The 18,394-nt window shown below is 30.5% G+C and overlaps 1 protein-coding gene across 1 annotated transcript in view; it reads right to left on the bottom strand.

Moving 5' to 3' along the window:
* Positions 1-16,261, bottom strand: part of LOC107446379 (extracellular serine/threonine protein kinase FAM20C) — a gene marked incomplete at its 5' end in the record, with an annotated part of 28,397 nt that extends 12,136 nt beyond the window's left edge. Inside the window, 4 exon segments of the mRNA XM_043044613.2 lie at positions 8,936-9,054; positions 10,907-10,999; positions 14,037-14,115; positions 16,140-16,261. Of these exon segments, the coding sequence (XP_042900547.2) occupies positions 8,936-9,054; positions 10,907-10,999; positions 14,037-14,115; positions 16,140-16,261 (413 nt within the window).
* Positions 16,262-18,394: the final 2,133 nt, after the last annotated feature.

Raw genomic sequence — 18,394 nt, 5'->3', positions numbered from 1 at the left:
TGTCAAATCGCTCAAATTTTAATACATAATTACATTCCAGTTAATATTTTAAAAGCCAACTTATGGCCAATGTTAGAAAACGTGAAATCTAATTTTTTTTAATATGTTCTTTTAACATCACTGCTAAATGTTGCAACATTACTCCCCTGAAAGGATTAATTTTTCATTGTTAAATCGCTCAAATTTTAATATATAATTATACTCCAGTTAATATTTTAAAAGTCAACTTATGGCCAATGTTAGAAAACGTGAAATATAATTTTTTTTTAATATGTTCTTTTAACATCATTGCAAAATGTTGTAATATTAGTCTTCGGAAATGATTAATTTTTCATTGTTGAATCACTCCGATATATTTTAATGAGTATTTTAATGATATATTTTAAGTTTTTATTTCTTTTTCAAATAACTATCCTTGTTAAGGACACATAAAATTAAGCGAATTAAAACAAGTGAATTGACATACCTATAAGAAAATCAAATATAGCGCAATCAATGACATCATACAACCTTCTGGTTTCATTGAAAGGGCGAAGATATTGGATTACATTTTTGCAGAAAGATGGATCTTTTTCCCACTCAGCTTTTGCATTCAGTTGGTATGTTCTTCTCCATGGATTTTTCACTTCTCTGTGTTCCAGTAATTCAACAGGTAGAGGTGGTATATAAACAGCAAAACTTCCTTCAAGCATATAAGGATTTCCACAAAAACCACTAAACAGCTCGCTACAGTACATTTTACATATTCCTGCTAAACAATAATTCCCATCTGAAATAGATTATGCATTTCACTTACAACAACGGTACTTACACAAACAGACAACGTTCTTGTTTGAATGGTTCATATTTTTCTCAAAGATTGATAGACCGTTCGACTTACAATGAGGTGAACTGGATTCGAGTCTCAGCAATTGCTGGTCGATAGTAACTCTGCATAGAGCTTGCACCGACCACAGTGATGATGAAAAATATCCTCAATGGTAGACGGGTCATGGATTAAAGTCCCCTTGCCTCCAGGCTAACCATGGGAGCTTTTCGTGGTTTTCCTCTCCATGTAACGCAAATGCTGATCAGTTAAATCAAAAAGTCCCCCAAGTAGGCAAATTTACCAACAATACTTGATCCAGGAGTTCCCCTGTTTTCTAGAATGGTTTCAAAATTACAAAGCTACGGAGTTGAACTTTAGTAGTCACAAACCACTAAAAAATTAGGTCGGCTGTTCAACGACGGTTATAAAATAAAATAAAAACTTTACTTTTATCTTAGAGAAACGAAACGTGTATGACTATTATGATTTATTAGTAATACAAACTTTTTTGTTTCAATCCGAATTCATGATATTATGATAATTAACAGATTAAGATGAACTGATTGACTGACTTGAATGAACTTGGCAGTCCAATACAAACTTGTGAATTTTCTACAGTGCTACTACTTAAAAAGTGTTTACTCAGGTCACTAGCATAACAAAATTTTAAGTAAAATTAAGCGTATATTTATGACTACGGCAAAATAAAGCACATAAACATAAAAAGTTTTTCAGAGATAACCTGATTAACTAAAAATGAAATTTTGACAGAAATTATAAATCGAAACTGAACTGGGAACGTTGGCGAAATCATGTCAGCGAAACGATCGTGTCAGTGAAATGATTATGTCGGCGAAGTGATCGTGTGGGTCAAATGATTGCGTCGATGATAGGAGTCGTCGGTGAAGTGATTGTTGGCGATATGTATATGACCCAATGAAAAGATTCTTTGCAGAGAGTTAAGATAGTTTTATAATTTTTATTTTATAACTGCCATTTAACAGCCGACCCAATTTCTGGGTTTACAATAAATTTGTTCAACTCCGTAACCTGGTAACTTTGAACCCAATGCAGAAGACGAGAAGACTCCTGGATTAAGTATTGGGAGAAATTTAATTTCGTGAAGAACTTTTTGATGGAAATAACCTTCATTTATGTTACACGGAAGAGAAAATCACCATGAAATCCTCCCATGGTTAGTCTGACGGCAAGGAGACTCGAACCCATAATCCGTCCACCACTGAAGATATTTTACGTCAGTACGGTGGGATATTTTACGTTTACTCTGTAAAATTTGCGCGAAAGTTTGAAATTCATTTATTGACCAGAGCTTAACTTATTTAGGTTATTCAAACCAACAAAGAAACATTGCATAATAAAGCAGGTTTACTTCAGAATTTTTAGGACACTTAAACAAAATTAAGAAATACCTAATTTTTTCCAAATTTTCATTAATTTTAAGTATGATTTGAGAACGGAAGATAATAATCCAGTTTAAAATTTTCAGGCTATTTTTATTTATAATACTATAGGCAACTTTTCCGAGTTAAAGTGTTCTAAAGTTAAATAATTCATTTTTTATACATAAATTTTACTTTGGCTATATACAATAATCGTAAATACTATTTTGCGAATATAATCCTTTGGGTTGTCAACAAGATGTTTCCGTTATATTTTTTTTTCACCACTTTTAAATTTTTTGAGACTGGATTTTGAAATTATAGAACGAATAGTTCACAAAACTGTTGTTGGAAATGTTACAATTTTTAATTTTACTTCATGAATTCTGTTGATCAATTTCAACACAAATCTTTGATTTACAAATTTCTTAAAACGTCTTATTTCTTCTATTGTTTTTCTCGTAGCTCTTAAATTATCCCACTTTTTAGGACCTCTGCATTCACCAGTAGGTGTCGTAAGAGACTGGTAAATACCACCTGCGATGGTAAAATGCATTTAATATTAAGCAACGGCATTCACCGGAATATATAAGTTCCAGCAAATGGGTTCAATTAAAAAACATATGTTATGTAAAGAATGAATATAACAAATAAGATTTATGAAAAGATAAAAACTTTATTTTATTTAAAAAGGTGGTAGATTTAAAAAAAAGTTTAATGAAAATTTGAGATTTCATTTTTTTTGCTGATAAAGCTTGTAAAAAATTTTGAATGGTCAGCACTTTCAAATTTAGTCATTTATCCAAACAAAATTTAAACTCGACCCTTTCAGGTGCAATGTGTTCAGTTTGGCAACTCTAACTCATAAGATATTAAAAAACCAAAAAAAAGTCCAATTATTGACTTCTTAGCTTACACAGTGTTTTAGCAACAAATGTACTTTAAATAACATAGAGCTTAAGTCTTTATTTAAAATTTACGATCTGGGATTGCAGTTACTTATGTGCTGTCTTCGTTAATAATTCTTTAATATACAAACTTAGGTACCATTAGAATAAATTTTTACAAAATCGTAGAAAGTTGGTTGCCCTTAAGATGTCATCTCTGAGTAAGCATCAAAATTCACCCATTTCTCAGTAGTTAATGCCACTTTTATATTTAAAAATTAGAAAACACGTAATATTATAAATTTCTTTGTAATATAATCCTACACAACAATCCTACAAACATCTACAAGTTGAATAATGATTTTATCAAACATGCAGTAAATAGTGAAGCAGCGAATTTCAATAAGATTTTCAACTTCGAGAACTTCAATAAAGACCAACAACTTAGAGCAATAGCAGCACATTTTTCATCTGATGCATTTTACCATCATTATCAACACAAATGGTAGTGCACTGCCGTGGTGTAGTGGTTAACATACCCGCCTGCTGTCCCCTGGCTCGATCCCAACTGTGAACTCACTTTTTCTGTTACCGTCCTAATCATCCAGTGCATAATCCCAGAGAATCCTTAATGAATTATCGATCAGTGTATCAACCATAGTTTAGAACAAGATGGAAACAACATTAACAAAATTATAAAATTTGAACTTTAAAAAACTCGTAATATTTATTTTACTAATTATGTAAACATTTTTCAATACATTTTTAATTGATTTTAAATACTCATATTGTTTTTATAATTTCAACCTTCAACTGTTAATGAATCAAGCAAAGTGTTTGACCTACCACAATTTTGCTAAACTCAATATGTTTGCAACTCAATGTTTTAATATTTCATGATGTATGGGATAGGGTCTGGTTTATTTCATAAAACAGGTGCCCAGTTTTAGGAAATAAAGCTGGCAATAATAATATAATCTTGAAAGTGACCTCGTTGACTGCTAATGAATGCATAAAAAATGAGTAATCCTTCATAATGAATGGGAAAATGACGAAGTAAAATAAAAGACATCAAATTTTGTTTTTTAATTCATTAACCCTTTGACGGTTATGAACGAGTTCGGCTCGCAATCGAATCGTGCTTCATAATGCGCGCAAACGAGTTCTGCTCGAGAGCAAGATTTCGACCGTAATGGTTAGTAACGAGCATTACTCGCGTAGTGAAATTTTTCCCTAATGCTTGCTAACGAGCTGATCTCGCTCGCCATTATTATTCTGCATTGAGTATGTTAAAAATGAATTTATTTAGTCCTTTCAATTTAATATTTGTCTTATATTTATAATTAACTATTATTTATGTAATTGATTATAATCATTTATAATTTACTATTAATAATTATCATTTATTATTTTAAAGTACGTGAAAACTGTTATTTATGTACTACAAATATTTCAAGAAATTTTTAAAACTCGTGAGGCGAGCTATCTACGACACCGCCAGAGATGTTAACTTGCTCCGCTTTGTAAAATAGTATTTCCTAGTGATAATGAAATTCAAGAATTCAAGTTACTTTCAGTTTAGTATTTTTACTTTTAAGTAATTTTTTTACCACTAAATATCAAAAATTATAAGTATCATATAAAATGCAACGTTAAAGCAACAATCTACTGGTTACTCTAGTAAAAAGTAGGCTCAACTGTCCTTCTCCAACGAATTTTACTATATAATTTGCTACCACTTTATTATAACAATTCCAGAAAGCGGAGCTGTTGGCATCGCCAGAAAAGGATCACATTTTTGGAAGAACGGCGAGGGAAAACAGCTGCCTCTTTCGACTACTTACTCGCTCGTAATACTGCTCATTTCCCTGACCGTCAAAGGGTTAAGTGTTTACTATTGTTTACAAAGGATATTCAAGTCCTCTAAGTATAACAGGTTACAGATGAAGCATTTCATTTTTGTACACATACTAGTAAATTTCTATCACATTTAATCTTTTCGGGAAGGGCAAGTCATAAACGAACTCGTAAGGAATCAGTATGGTAAAAAATAAGAAGCGGTAGCTTACGTTTGGTCATAGCATATTTGACAGATTTATTTTTGCTTTCACTTTTTAAATCTAACACATCCAATCTACGTTCGTCGTAAAACTGGGCATTTGAGGCCTAAATGGCCCTTATCCAAATTACCTGCGTTAAAATTGTAACTATAAAGTTTTTAATTCGAACTAAGTAGTGGTAAATTAAATAAAGCAATCTATAATTACCCCACCTATGCTGGATATGTAGGGTACCTCAGTATTTGGCACGTAGCACCACCAACCGATTAATCTTATTCTGGTTGTTCTATGCTCAACAGTCATGAAGGAATAAGCTTATACTGGTACAAAATTAACGGGGGAGATCCCCAGGGTCAATAGTATATAAGAGTTAAAAAACAGTGGTACTATCATTTGTAATATTTTGATATGATACAATCTGACATGAGGAGTTACTGGGCTATATTTAATGTTGTCGTCTATTAAGCTGATGTCTAGCAACTGATTGAAGTTCGATGCCGTACAGTTTCCAGCGTCGCTATATAGAATTTACTGTTGAGTTTGGCAATAAAGCAATTAATTTCTTCTATGTCTAGATCCTTCCTTGGCAGTCTGTTGCTGATAGCTCTTGGGCACCAGTCATGTATCTTAAAAATTTGCCTTCTGTGTATGACAATTTTTTCTTTAAATTATCACTGGTTAGGGTGGGGCCAGGCCTGAAAGCGGGACGGAAAAGAGAAAATACTGGTTGGAGAGCTATTTCAATATTACATAATATTCGGGAGGAGTTATTCTATTCTTAATAATAAACAATTCATTGTATTTAATTTATTCTCGCCGAATGAGCAATTCTGTACAAAACTTATATTCGTTAAATCAATTGGTAGTTATAGATATTGGTAGTTATTATTCCCGAAAAAAAAATTAAAAATTTATATTATTTGATACCAGTTTTTACTCTATTCCGTCTTGATATATATGTGCTTTCAGCCCTGGGCGGGGCTAGCGTAGGTAAAAATTGATCGAATGACTTGCAGGCATAGCTTTGAATATTTATTTAAAAGTGCTTTTAGAGCGTAGAACGGACTTCTGGCTTTTCTAATGGACTCATTGATGTGAGTACTCCAGTTAAGATTGTTCGAAATTGTAATTCCAAGATACTTAGCTTGTTTAACTGGGGTGATTTTAGTGTTATATAATTCGATCGTTGGTATCTTATTTTTGCACTTCTTGCCATCTTATTTTTGCACTTCTTACCATCAATGATGATTAAATTGCTCTTATCAGGATGAAGCTTGATTCTCCATTTTGTGCACCAAATTTCCACTTCATGGAGTTTATGTTGTAATTTCCCCACCCACAAATAAACTGCTATAAAATAGCTTTTTTTACCCTGATTATCGCCATCCTGAGAATGCATATATGACTCGTCCGTATCAACGAGGTTAACGGGAGGTTTTAATGAATATTTAAAGTGATAATCAAAAACATTTTAAAAATTTATTCAACACTGTCAAAATTTGATTTGTAATGATTTTAATCATCTGTCTGTAGGAAGAATTGAAGCAAATATGCAAGACCTAAAAAAAATATTTAAAAAATTTATTCTCTCTTGGTGAGACTATTAATATGTTTGCAAAATTACTAAAAATGATGCAAGCCTTAATTTTTAGTTTTCAACCTCTCAATAAAATATTTCGGAAAAAGCGTAGCTGTTGGTAATCCCTTATATGGTGTTGCATAGCATTGTTACTACATTCCATGAATTAGTAATTCATGGATGGTAGTAATATCAATAAAGAACTAGATTTCAATGTTGGCAGCTTTGAATTCTGTCACAGACTAGTACTGCTTCTTTTTTGTATGTAAAGTGTGCAAAATTAAAAAGAAGTCACCTTGAACAACTTTTTTTTTGACTGATCGGATTTTCATCAACTAAGAGCCATTCTTTAAGGATCAAAAGGGGTACAACAAACAAACAAATTAAATATAGCTTACTTTTAATTAAATTTTAGAGACAGACAGAAAAAAGTTCTTTCTCTGAATGAACATATCTTTTTTTCAACAGAATTTTATTTTTCTAACAATCAAAACATGGGAGGTAGCCGCAATCTGGAAAATATTCTTCGAAATCTACTACCTCAGGAGATCTGGGGAAAATGTTGGCTCCTTAATGTGAACTTCAATTTCTGCGTCTTTAACCATATCTCAGTATGTTTTGAATCAAATCGAAAAATTCACAATTATAAAATTAATTTGTTTAAAAATATTTCCCTGTGAATTTTTTATTATTATTTTATTTGCTATACATTTTGTTTTGTATATTTGTTTGGATTGATTACTTATTTTTTCATTTTGGATTTAACTATAGAAGCTGATTCTGGTTGTCTGATATTTAATTTTTTTCCTAAGAAATATTTATTTATTTTATTTATTTATTTTGCAATTGAAATTAATAGATATTAAAGACAAATTCGTTTTAATTTTTTCTAAAATTTATTCATGTAAATAAATGAAAATAAATTAATCTTTAGCATCTATACAGTTGTTTATTTCTAATTTAATATTGAATGAACTAAAACATTTGAAAGGTCACATTTTGATCCAGGAGTAGCAATTGAGACAATTGTTTTCCCTTAGGTTTTAACCCATTCTTTTGAGCTTCTGATTAGTTACCGTTTACCTGGAGTTTTATAGGCTGGTAGTACATTTGTTAGCTGCAGCGGGGGGCGATTTTAAGTAGAAAAAGGTAAGAGTAATGCGTATATCATGTGTATATATCATTTTTTACTTTTTACGGTGAACGCTGTGAAGGACTAAGAGCTGCGAACAAATAGCGTAATATTTATTGTGAACTCTTTTATTGTCCTGAATAATGTCATTGTTTATCTCAAACTTGTGTGATAGCACTATTAAAGTTTCCCAAATGGTCCACTCTTTTCACGGGCAGACTTATCGTATCGGCAACACACTTTATGTTTCTTTGCTCTGTACGGTTGACACTGTAAAGGAAAAACAGCGGCGAACAAATAGTGTAAAATTTATCGTGAATTCTTTTATTATCCTGAATAATATCATTGTTTATCTCAATTTTGTTGTGTGATAGCACCATTAAAGTTTCCCAAATGGTCTACTCTTTTCACGGGCAGACATATCCTATAGGCAACATACTTTATGTTTTTTTGCTCTATACGGTTAACACTGTAAAGGAAAAACAGCGGCGAACAAATAGTGTAAAATTTATCGTGAACTCTTTTATTATCCTGAATAATGTCATTGTTATCTCAATTTTGTTGTGTGATAGCACTATTAAAGTTTCCCAAATGGTCTACTCTTTTCACGGGCACACATTTCGTATGGGCAACACACTTTAAGGTTTTTTGCTCTTTACGGTTAACACTGTGAAGGACAAACAGCGTTGAACAAATAGTGTAAAATTTATCGTAAATTCTTTAGTTATCCTAAATAATGTCACTGCTAATATCTTTGTTTATCTCAAACTTGTAGTGTGATAGCACTGTTTAAGTTGCTCAAATGGTCTACTCTTTTCACAGGCAGAAATTTCGTATGGGTCGGTAACCCTCATATTATAATGTTAAACCGAATTTTTTTCATTTTTGGAAGCTGGAATACTTCTTTCAAATATTTTATACTATATGACATCTTGATATGACTTAACTTGTGGTGGCGCGAAGATTCCACGCTCCATCTGAATTTTGCCCTTGTGTAACAGAAACAAATGAAAAGTTAGCACATGACATACCCTCTGTATACTTATAATATGAAACATGTGACACTTACCTGGTGAGTAAAAGAATGTATCAACCATATAGATATCATCCAAAACTAATGGTAAAAGCTCTCCAGTAATATTTATTTTTCTCCCAACAACTGGAGGTACTCTTCGAAAACCTAAAAGCCTAAATTATCAAATGATGATATGAATATTTTCATTAAAATAAAGACTAATTTTAATTAATGGGACTAACTCAATTAATTAATTTCTAATTAACTAAAAGACTAATTTCAATTTTTTTAATTAATGGATATGAAAAAAATATCATAGTACACTTTACACTTTTCAGTATGTAAAAAATAATTATAAGTTTTCGATAATTATTACATTAACGCTACAAAGTAAGTATTAAACTTGCATTATATACACTGAAGGGATCTGCCTTCTGCTCGCCTCGCTCACAGACCTTCAAGATTAATAAAATCATGTATTATTTCTCAACATTAAATGTGTTGTAACGTCTAAATTAAATAGTATATAGTTGGAAGAACATTAAATGCGTTGTTACGTCTAAATTAAAAAGTATTTAGTTGGAAGAACATTAAATGTGTCATTACGTATAAATAAATAGTATTTAGTTGGAAGAACATTAAATGTGCAATTACGTCTAAATTAAATAGTATTTAGTTGGAAGATCCCAAATGTTTTATTATAGTATCGCAGATTTGGTTTCGAAGATTTAATACCCGATTCAATTAAAATGAAATTTAAACCAAATCTATTCATTACGCTAGGTTAGCACTACAACTTCATCTACATTTTCTTAAAAATCCTATTCATTTTTTTTGTCATTAAATAAAATATGTTTTTCACCAAAGAGACCATTTTGTAATAATGCGAAAAATTAAATCCCAATAATCTTTTCCAATTTTGAAATCTTATTTTAAAAGCAAATGTTGATTGGTCACAGTTTTCATAGTTAATTATTAAAATAAATATAACTTATATACCATTAAATAATTGCAAAACAGTTTAAAAGTTATGCCTATTTGAAGTACGCCTTTTATAATGAAATGCAGCGTAGTTTGGTTGTGTCCTAGGATTATTTTATAGCAAAATGGCTACCTTAGTTTTAAATCTTTATTTACTATCTTTTTTTTAAATTTTGGCGACCACAATGAATAACAGTTCTTAAGCGTTGTATTTTTATGTTTTATATGGAAAACCAAATTTCCTGTTAAGAGATTTACCTTATTCTGAGATAACCCTTAATTTAAGATAAAAATACCCACTATTTAAAATGGAGTGCAATTAATTGTATTGATAATTGCACTCCACAACCTGTGTCAACGAATTAAACTCTATCTAATTTAATTTTACATTTGATTCAAAAATGAAGTGGAAAGTAATATAAAATATGAACCCTGAATTAACCTAACTTTAACGCTTACTTTGTATTAGTTGAATATTCAGATGAAGTTTTTGAAGGAAAAAAAAAACATTTTACTTTTCAAACATTTTCTATTACTAAAAAATTAGTTGAAGAGCTTAGTAGATGAAACAGTAAGTGACATTCTCACATTTGATAAAATCAGGGTAAGAAGAAAACAAGCAGCTATTTTATTATAGATTTATCAGAAGATTGAGTTTATAATTCTCTGATTACTTTATTAACTACCACTTTATTTAAAATATTCCTGCAAACTTAATAAAAGTAACGCAGGATAAAATATTATTGGTAAGGGCCATTTAGGTCCCAGATGCCCAGTTCTAAAACAACGAACGAACGAAAATATTATTGGTGAAGTAAAAAAAAGAAAACAATTCCGTTACACTGATCATACATATATTGAATATAGCTCTTAATATTTTATTCCCTGATTAAATATATGCTTCTGGAAATGCCAGTTACAGTCTTTATTATAAACTTTTTAAAAGTATTTTTTTATTTATTTGTTTAATTTTTCTTGTTTTGAAATTTACTTCAAAGTAGAAAAAATATTCCCTATATTTCCCAATATAATGCGAATGAATACCTGTCTAAATGAAATGCAGCAATTTCACTCACATGTCGTTCGTAGTCAGCTAAATACAAGACATTTTCATTGCGTTCGACATGCCTTGGAAATCTAAAGATCAATAAAGTAATGAATAAAAGTATGAAATAATTATGTTCAAAATATAAATTAATGAAAATGACAGTTCATTTTTGTTTATTTATTATCTCTTTAATAATTCAATATATTTGGCAATTTACATTTTCATCAATTATGTCTTTCATTTTTCAAAAATCAATTTTTGTACACATCAAATCATGTTTTATCTTTATTTTTAATTTAAGTCTACAATCAATATTTATAATGTTATGTAAAATCGTCAATTTGTCATATTGAATTTTTTCATTGTTTTATTATTTCACAAGCAAACGGCTTGATTTTTCATGGCTACCATAATGTTTGCCAAATCAATGTATTTTACCTTACTGCATGTAATTTAATGATGAATGAGATAGGGGCCACTTCGCGGTCCAGGTGCCCAGTTTATTTAAATAAAGAAGAAGAAGGTAATTTGCATTTCAAACTTTTGATATTTAAAGGAAAAGCAATTTTTAATTTGTGACTATTTTTACCGTCAACCACCTCATTGGGGGAGTAACACAGATGCCAACTACTCCAGACACGCCAAAATAACGGTAAATAACTATAAACTAAAATTTGCAAATATTGTACTAATTTTGATCCCTTTTCACAAGGTTTAGCATGACTTAACTTTAACAAGTGGCGAATCATGTAAGTCTTCGAATTATTTAGAAATAATATTGGATAAAAACCTAATAAATTGAATTTATTAAACCTAGAATTACAATTAATAAACTACCACTCGAAAATATTTATCCGCTGTGTGTATTGTGTTGGTGACTCTGGAATAACCTATACCATCACCTCCTACATCAAAAAGCTTTCGCACGGTCTTTTATAAGCAGTCCGCGCAGACTGTTTGAAAAGTGAACCAATTGTGCTCATGAACCCAAAACCTTTTATAAAAGTAATTGGCAGAAATTCATTATATATATTTGAGAATTGAATCTGTAGTTATTGACGAGTGAATAAGGCAAACCAATAATATTCATAAATAAAACAAATTTTTAGTCATATATTTGCTACCACTTTCCTATTTTAATTAGATTTTGTATTAAGTGACTCGTTCGGAAAGTGGATATCTTCCACAGTGGTCTGATCGGACTACCTATAAAAAACCGTGTGGAGGCTTTCAGTTATAGAAGGCGTTGCCTATACATGATTTTTTATTGGAGTTCTGATTAAAGAGCTATTTATACAAAATCTAGTACAAATAATAAAGTGGTAGCAAACATATGTCTAAATATTTGTTTAATTTCTGAATATGATTGGCTTGCCTTATTTACTAGTCAACCCCTACAGATAATTTTTTTTTCCTCTATTATATACGATAAATTTTTCTCAATTACTTTCAAAATATAATTTGGGTTCATGCGCACAATTGGTTCATTTTTTAAATAGTCTGCTCAGACTACTTATAAAATACCGTGTGGAGGCTTTCTGATGTAGTAAGTGATGCTCCTTTCGATAAGCTTCTTCTCCTGTTATCCACATACCTCCTTTGCCCTATTCGTCATGAAATCACGCTTAGTGTCCGTCCTTTGTACACATTCCTTGTATATATTCTTTTATTTTTATTCGTACTTAGTTATTTTATCGCCATCAACATGTATATAGCCCGCTTTGTAAATAGTTTCATCTTTTTCGTTTCGCTTTTTAATTGCATTACTCACTATCGTTGACTTTGATTATGTATATAGCCCATTGTTTGATTATTCTTTTATTTACTCAGATTTTTTCTCCCATTATCTTTTTCTGTATCTCATCATTATCGTTGCCCTATAGATGCTGATTATTACGACACAGCGTGAATTGTCCTCGACGATCATGCTCGTGCACGCTCCTCCTCTTCCTTCACTTTTCCTTTTTTTCCCTCACTCAATTTCATTTCAATTTGGCATACTTAATTTCTCCATTTATCCATCGTCCATTTATTATTATTTTTTTTTTGGCATACTTAATTCCGACAAATCGGTTTATTGCCGCCTTCGGTGGCAGACACCGAGATAATGCAATCTTCGTGAATCGTGAATTCTTGCAATTCACTTTCCAAAGCGAAAACTAAAAAGAAATATGCTAAAATATGCTATTGCTAATTTTAAAAACTTTAATTAAAATAACAGTCATTATATGCTTGTGACAACCCTATTTATTTGTGTCTCAGTGAAAAATTTTGTACTAATCAAATTCATAAAAAAGTTAAAGAAGTTATCTTTCCTACCACTACCGAAAATATCTGAAAAATGTCTGTGAAAGAATAGTATTGTTAAACCTACAGCATTTTTCAGTAGATTCTATTAGACAGCTAGAGTGCATTATTTTGCTAAGCTTACAACAAGAGTGCTAAAGTATGCAGGAATGCTATTTGCGGCAAGAGTGCTAATCCTACAGCATTTTTTTCGCAGTTATTTGTGTGTCGGTAGTTTCGATTAATTAGCTAGAGTGCAATATTTTACTCAACCTACAGCAAGAGTGATAAAGTGTCCAAGAGTGCTAAACCTACAGCATTCTTCTGAAATTATTTGGGTGTTAGTAGATACCATTAGTTAGCTTGAGTGCAATATTTTGCTCAACCTACAGCAAGAGTAATAAAGTGTGAGGGAGTGCTAAACTTACAGCATTCTTGTTGCAATTATTTGTGTGTTAGTAGATTGCATTAGTTAGCTTGAGTGCAATATTTTATTCAACCTACAGCAAGAGTGATAAAGTGTGCAAGAGTGCTAAACCTACTGCATTCTTGTAGCAATTATTTGTGTGTCAGTAGACTCCATTAATTAACCAGAGTGCACTATTTTAGGGAAGCTGAAGAGTTCAATTTATGTTAATTAGATATTGTTAAAAGCTTTCAAACGAATCACTCAAGATAGAAATTATGAAAGAACTGATAGTTTATTTACATATTTAAATACTGCCTTAGTAAAACTGGAAACATTATGCTTATTTTTTTTAAAAACTACTGTGCTGACTAATGATATGATCCTCAGATAACTTGATCCTAAAAAAAATATTTTCGTGATTTTAAACTGACCTCATTGGTTTGAACAGTGCTCGACCTCCATCTTCAAAAAGTACAATTAATTTAAACTGAGTACCACCTGGATGCACATCTAAGAATTGCAAAAACAAAAATAGGTTTATTATTTTCAAAGTACAGCAAGTCCGTAAAGTCACGGTGCACTTTTGATCAGTTAATGATCATATAAGTGTATAATGACTTTACGGACACTCAGCAAAAAAATACTGAACCATTACAGCAAATTTTAAAATACATAGAATTTAATTTTTTTTTATTGAGGAAACAATTTAAATTGTTCTTTAATGACGGATAAAAATAAATGAGTGAAAATAAAATTCGTTTGTTTTTGTGAGATTTTGGATGTAGGCTGTTAGATATGTCATGTTTAAATTACCATTTTTAACATCGTTATCTTATAAAAAACTAAATCAAGTCTTAAAATTTTTCTGATCTGTATGTTTATTTTTTAAAGGGAACTTTAGATTTAGAAAATCATATTTTTAAAATTGAAGTTCGATAATTTTTTTTAGCAACACAACTGATTTTAAGAATAAATTATGAATAATAATAAAATTTTTTAAAAATATTGTTTTTAAAATATGCAAAAAAAATACTTTTATGAAACGCATTATTAACTACCACTAAATAAATACTATAAAACTTCATTTTTAGAGCACAGTTAAGGAAATCTATGGTACTATGTTGAAAACAGACATTTGAAAAGCTGTGGTTGCATAATTGCGAGCGCAGAATATTTATTAGGCAAATATTTTCCAGCAGTTTCGTATTTCACTTAACTGGTAAAGATGCTACTGTCGTTTTCTTTTATTTTTTTAGTATATTTTCAGGAAAATAGGTCCTGTTCTAGTTTATTCATGTGCATACAAGCACCGAATTAACCTGTTAGTGCCCAGCGTCATATTTATAGGACAATTTCCTTTTTCAAAAACATACATTGTGGTAGGACAATTGTTCCCATTTTGTCTTTTATCTAGGAGAATTAAAATTTTCCCTTCCACCATAATTTTTTAGTGATTTAAGTTTCTATCACTAGATGTATAACTATAAGATGCAGGGACATTTCAAACTGAAATGAGAACACACAGTTGATATTTGTCATTTAGTTGAATAACATATTATACCACTTTTTTCATAAAGCCACTTTTTGCACCACTTCAATATAAAAAGACGGGATAAAACGGGTTAAGCCGGCATCAACGCGATGACCAGTGTGTACGAGCACCGTATTTAGTCAGCATGATACCGTTTTTATATAACTGAAAGCCTCCACACGATTTTTTGTAAGTAGTCCGATCAGACCACTATGAAGGTAAACCAACTATTGAAAAAACCATTTAATATGAAATCTATTAAAAATTGGAAAGTGGTAGCAAATATATGTCTAAAAATTTGTTTAATTTATGATAATGATTGGTTTGTCTTATTTACTTGTATACCACTACAGATTCAATTCTCAAATACATATGATAAATTTCTCTCAATCACTGTTAAAACAGAAATTGGATTCATGCGCACAACCGGTTCGCTTCTTAAATAGTCTGCGCAGACTACTTATAAGAAACCGTGTGGAGGCGATGCCTAATCTGCTTCAAAACTGCCACTGGTTAATATTCCACTGACCTGAATAGAATTCAAGCGACTAATTATATTTAAGAACATTTTGAATACTCTTAAAAATTTTCATGCATTTCGCATTTTATTTTGAATTTTTATACATAATACTTGCATTTGCGTCGATTGCATTTTTATTTATGATACTTGCAAAATCTCTAAAAATATTTTTCTAACACATAAATAAGAAAATCCGAACACCAGCTCACTGACATGCAATGTGCACATTTTGTGGGGGGCAGCAGCGTTCAGTGATGTCACATCAGCGGGGTCGACCACTTTAAGGGGTAGTCTAATCCTTGTCGTTATTTATAACGTGTGTATTTTCGAAATTAAAAACAAAACTTCCAGATAGTAAGAGAAAATGTCCAGATGGGATCAAATTTATCATATTTTAGTATAGAGGAGACATTTTTTATAACAATACACTTGCGCGTAATCAGTAAACAAAGTTATGTTAAAAATTTAGAGAATAAATTTTACCTACTGCAATGATCTTTTTGTTGGCCATATCATGCAAGAGATCATCAATTAAAGGCGAATCTTCATATAAGTAATACTTGCTGATGTTGTACAAGAATTTTTTCCAATTGGGCATTTCTTTCCTACAAAAAAAGGCCGATAGCTGCTAAATGAAGGCTTAAATTTCTAAACTGAATTAGTGTCTTTTTAAGAAAAAGTTAGCAACAAAATTTTTAAAAAAAGCACTTTAAATGTTTTAAAAAATATAACATTTTCTGAAAAGTTACCTATGTACTTTTTGCCAAACTCAACGAAAGGGCAATTTTATGGTTGACAGCAATGTTTATAGTGAAAAAAAAGTTAACGAATTATAGAAAAACTTTGTCAGTACTTACAGTTTTAACAATTCTCAAGCTGTTAAGAGTAAATCTTTAAATAATTAAAAATCGTGGTGGTTAAAATTATTTTAAATTAGAGTGAAAATGTGAAATTCGCAACGATTTTATACTTGTCAGATCTGATATGGCACGGATTAAGCCTGGGTTGGAAATTGTTTTAAAATGGTAGATAAATTTTGATTAAATATACACGTTTTAAAGTATTTATATCTCCTAAAAATATTGTCTAAAAAATTATCATGTTATGAAAATTTTGAGACTGATTTTATAAAAATGAATAAAATTTTTAACAGTCTTGAGAAAAGTTCGTCGCAGCTATTTAATTTTTCTAGGTAGTAGGTATCCTCGATTGGTGATTTATTCTAATCGGATCTAACATAGAATATGAAGTTGTAAAGAAGATGAGCAATTCTAATAATACCGAAAAATTCTTCGGCTAAATACTGACGAAGTTAGCAATCTTGCTTTTATGGATTAATGTAACATTTTCATCTTTAATTTTCATCGTTTGCAATGATTCAGATTTAAGGCTATTAAATGTATTTTTTTGTTTAAAGAGTAAACTAAAAAATATATGTTATCGTTTTTCTTATTATTATCTATGTAAAAAGCTAAATTTTCCTCTGAAAACTTTTTTCCATAATTTCTAAAACCTTATAAGAATGTTTGAAATTTTTTTATGGTAGCCGAATTATATGTACACCCTCTGTCCCAAATTAGTTGCTACTTTTAGGTCAAACATTTTGTCCCAAATTAGTAGCTACGGTTCAAATAGATGTAGTCATAAATAACTTCCGTAGCAGTTTAGTAGATTGACGTCAGTAAAAGTATACAACTGAGGAATTTAGGATTCATTACCTAGCAGACAGTTTTATATGATTACTGTTGAAAGTCTTTTCAAAATAGGACGTGTATTGACCCCTTAACTTGTGCGCTCGAGTCGAGAGCGCTAAACATGCTAAACTGTGCACACTCGAGATAATTCGAGCGGCGTTGTATTTTATGCTGCTATAATTTTTCACACTCGAATAAAATAACAATGTGAAAGCTAAGAAAAAAAATCGCTTTATTGGTATTTATCATTTACATAGGATTGTAAGCTATAACACTAATTTATTCAGGAACAAAATATACAGACATACCAACTTGCTCCGGACAGCAAATATATATCTTAAAATGGTAGTTTATCAATTTCGATTCTTGGTTTAATAAATCCAATTTAGTAGATTTTTACCCACCACTATTTCTAAATAATTCATAGGTATATATAATTCACCACTACGTAAGAGTAATGTCAAGCTATTACTTTTAAAAAGAAAGCAAAGATAGTCAAATAATTGCAGAATTTAATTTGAAGCTATTTACCGTTTTTTGAAATTATTTTAGTGTGTCAGAAGCAGTTGGCATATCTGAATATAGCATTTTTCTATGGAACAAAAGCGCAATATATCAAAATTGTCCTTCCAAAGAAAAGACAATGTTCCAAAATGCGTATTTTTACATTAAAAAAATTGATTTTTTTTTTGGTCGGTTTTTTTTCTCAAAAAATCTGTGTGTTAAGGGATTAAGAGCTTGCGAACCCTGAGATTTTAAATCTATCATTTAATAAGGAAGCAGTGAATGCTTAGTAAATAGTTTGCGTTGATTGATAGCGTAACACGTTGAAATCGTTAGTAATATTAAAACAAAATCCAAAGAATTATCAGTATCAATTATCAGCAGAAAAATATTTAAATGTAGCAATTAATTTGGGACAGAGGAACCATAAATTTTATTCTTACATATAAAATTTATCTATATATTTTCACAATAAGTGTGCATGTTGAGGTATTAAATAATTTTAAATTGAACTAAACAATATATATATATATATATATA

Source organism: Parasteatoda tepidariorum, chromosome 9 (assembly GCF_043381705.1).
Source record: "Parasteatoda tepidariorum isolate YZ-2023 chromosome 9, CAS_Ptep_4.0, whole genome shotgun sequence".
Lineage (NCBI taxonomy): Eukaryota > Metazoa > Arthropoda > Arachnida > Araneae > Theridiidae > Parasteatoda > Parasteatoda tepidariorum.
Note: the sequence above shows the minus strand (reverse complement) of the source record. Positions and strands in the feature narration are given on the sequence as shown.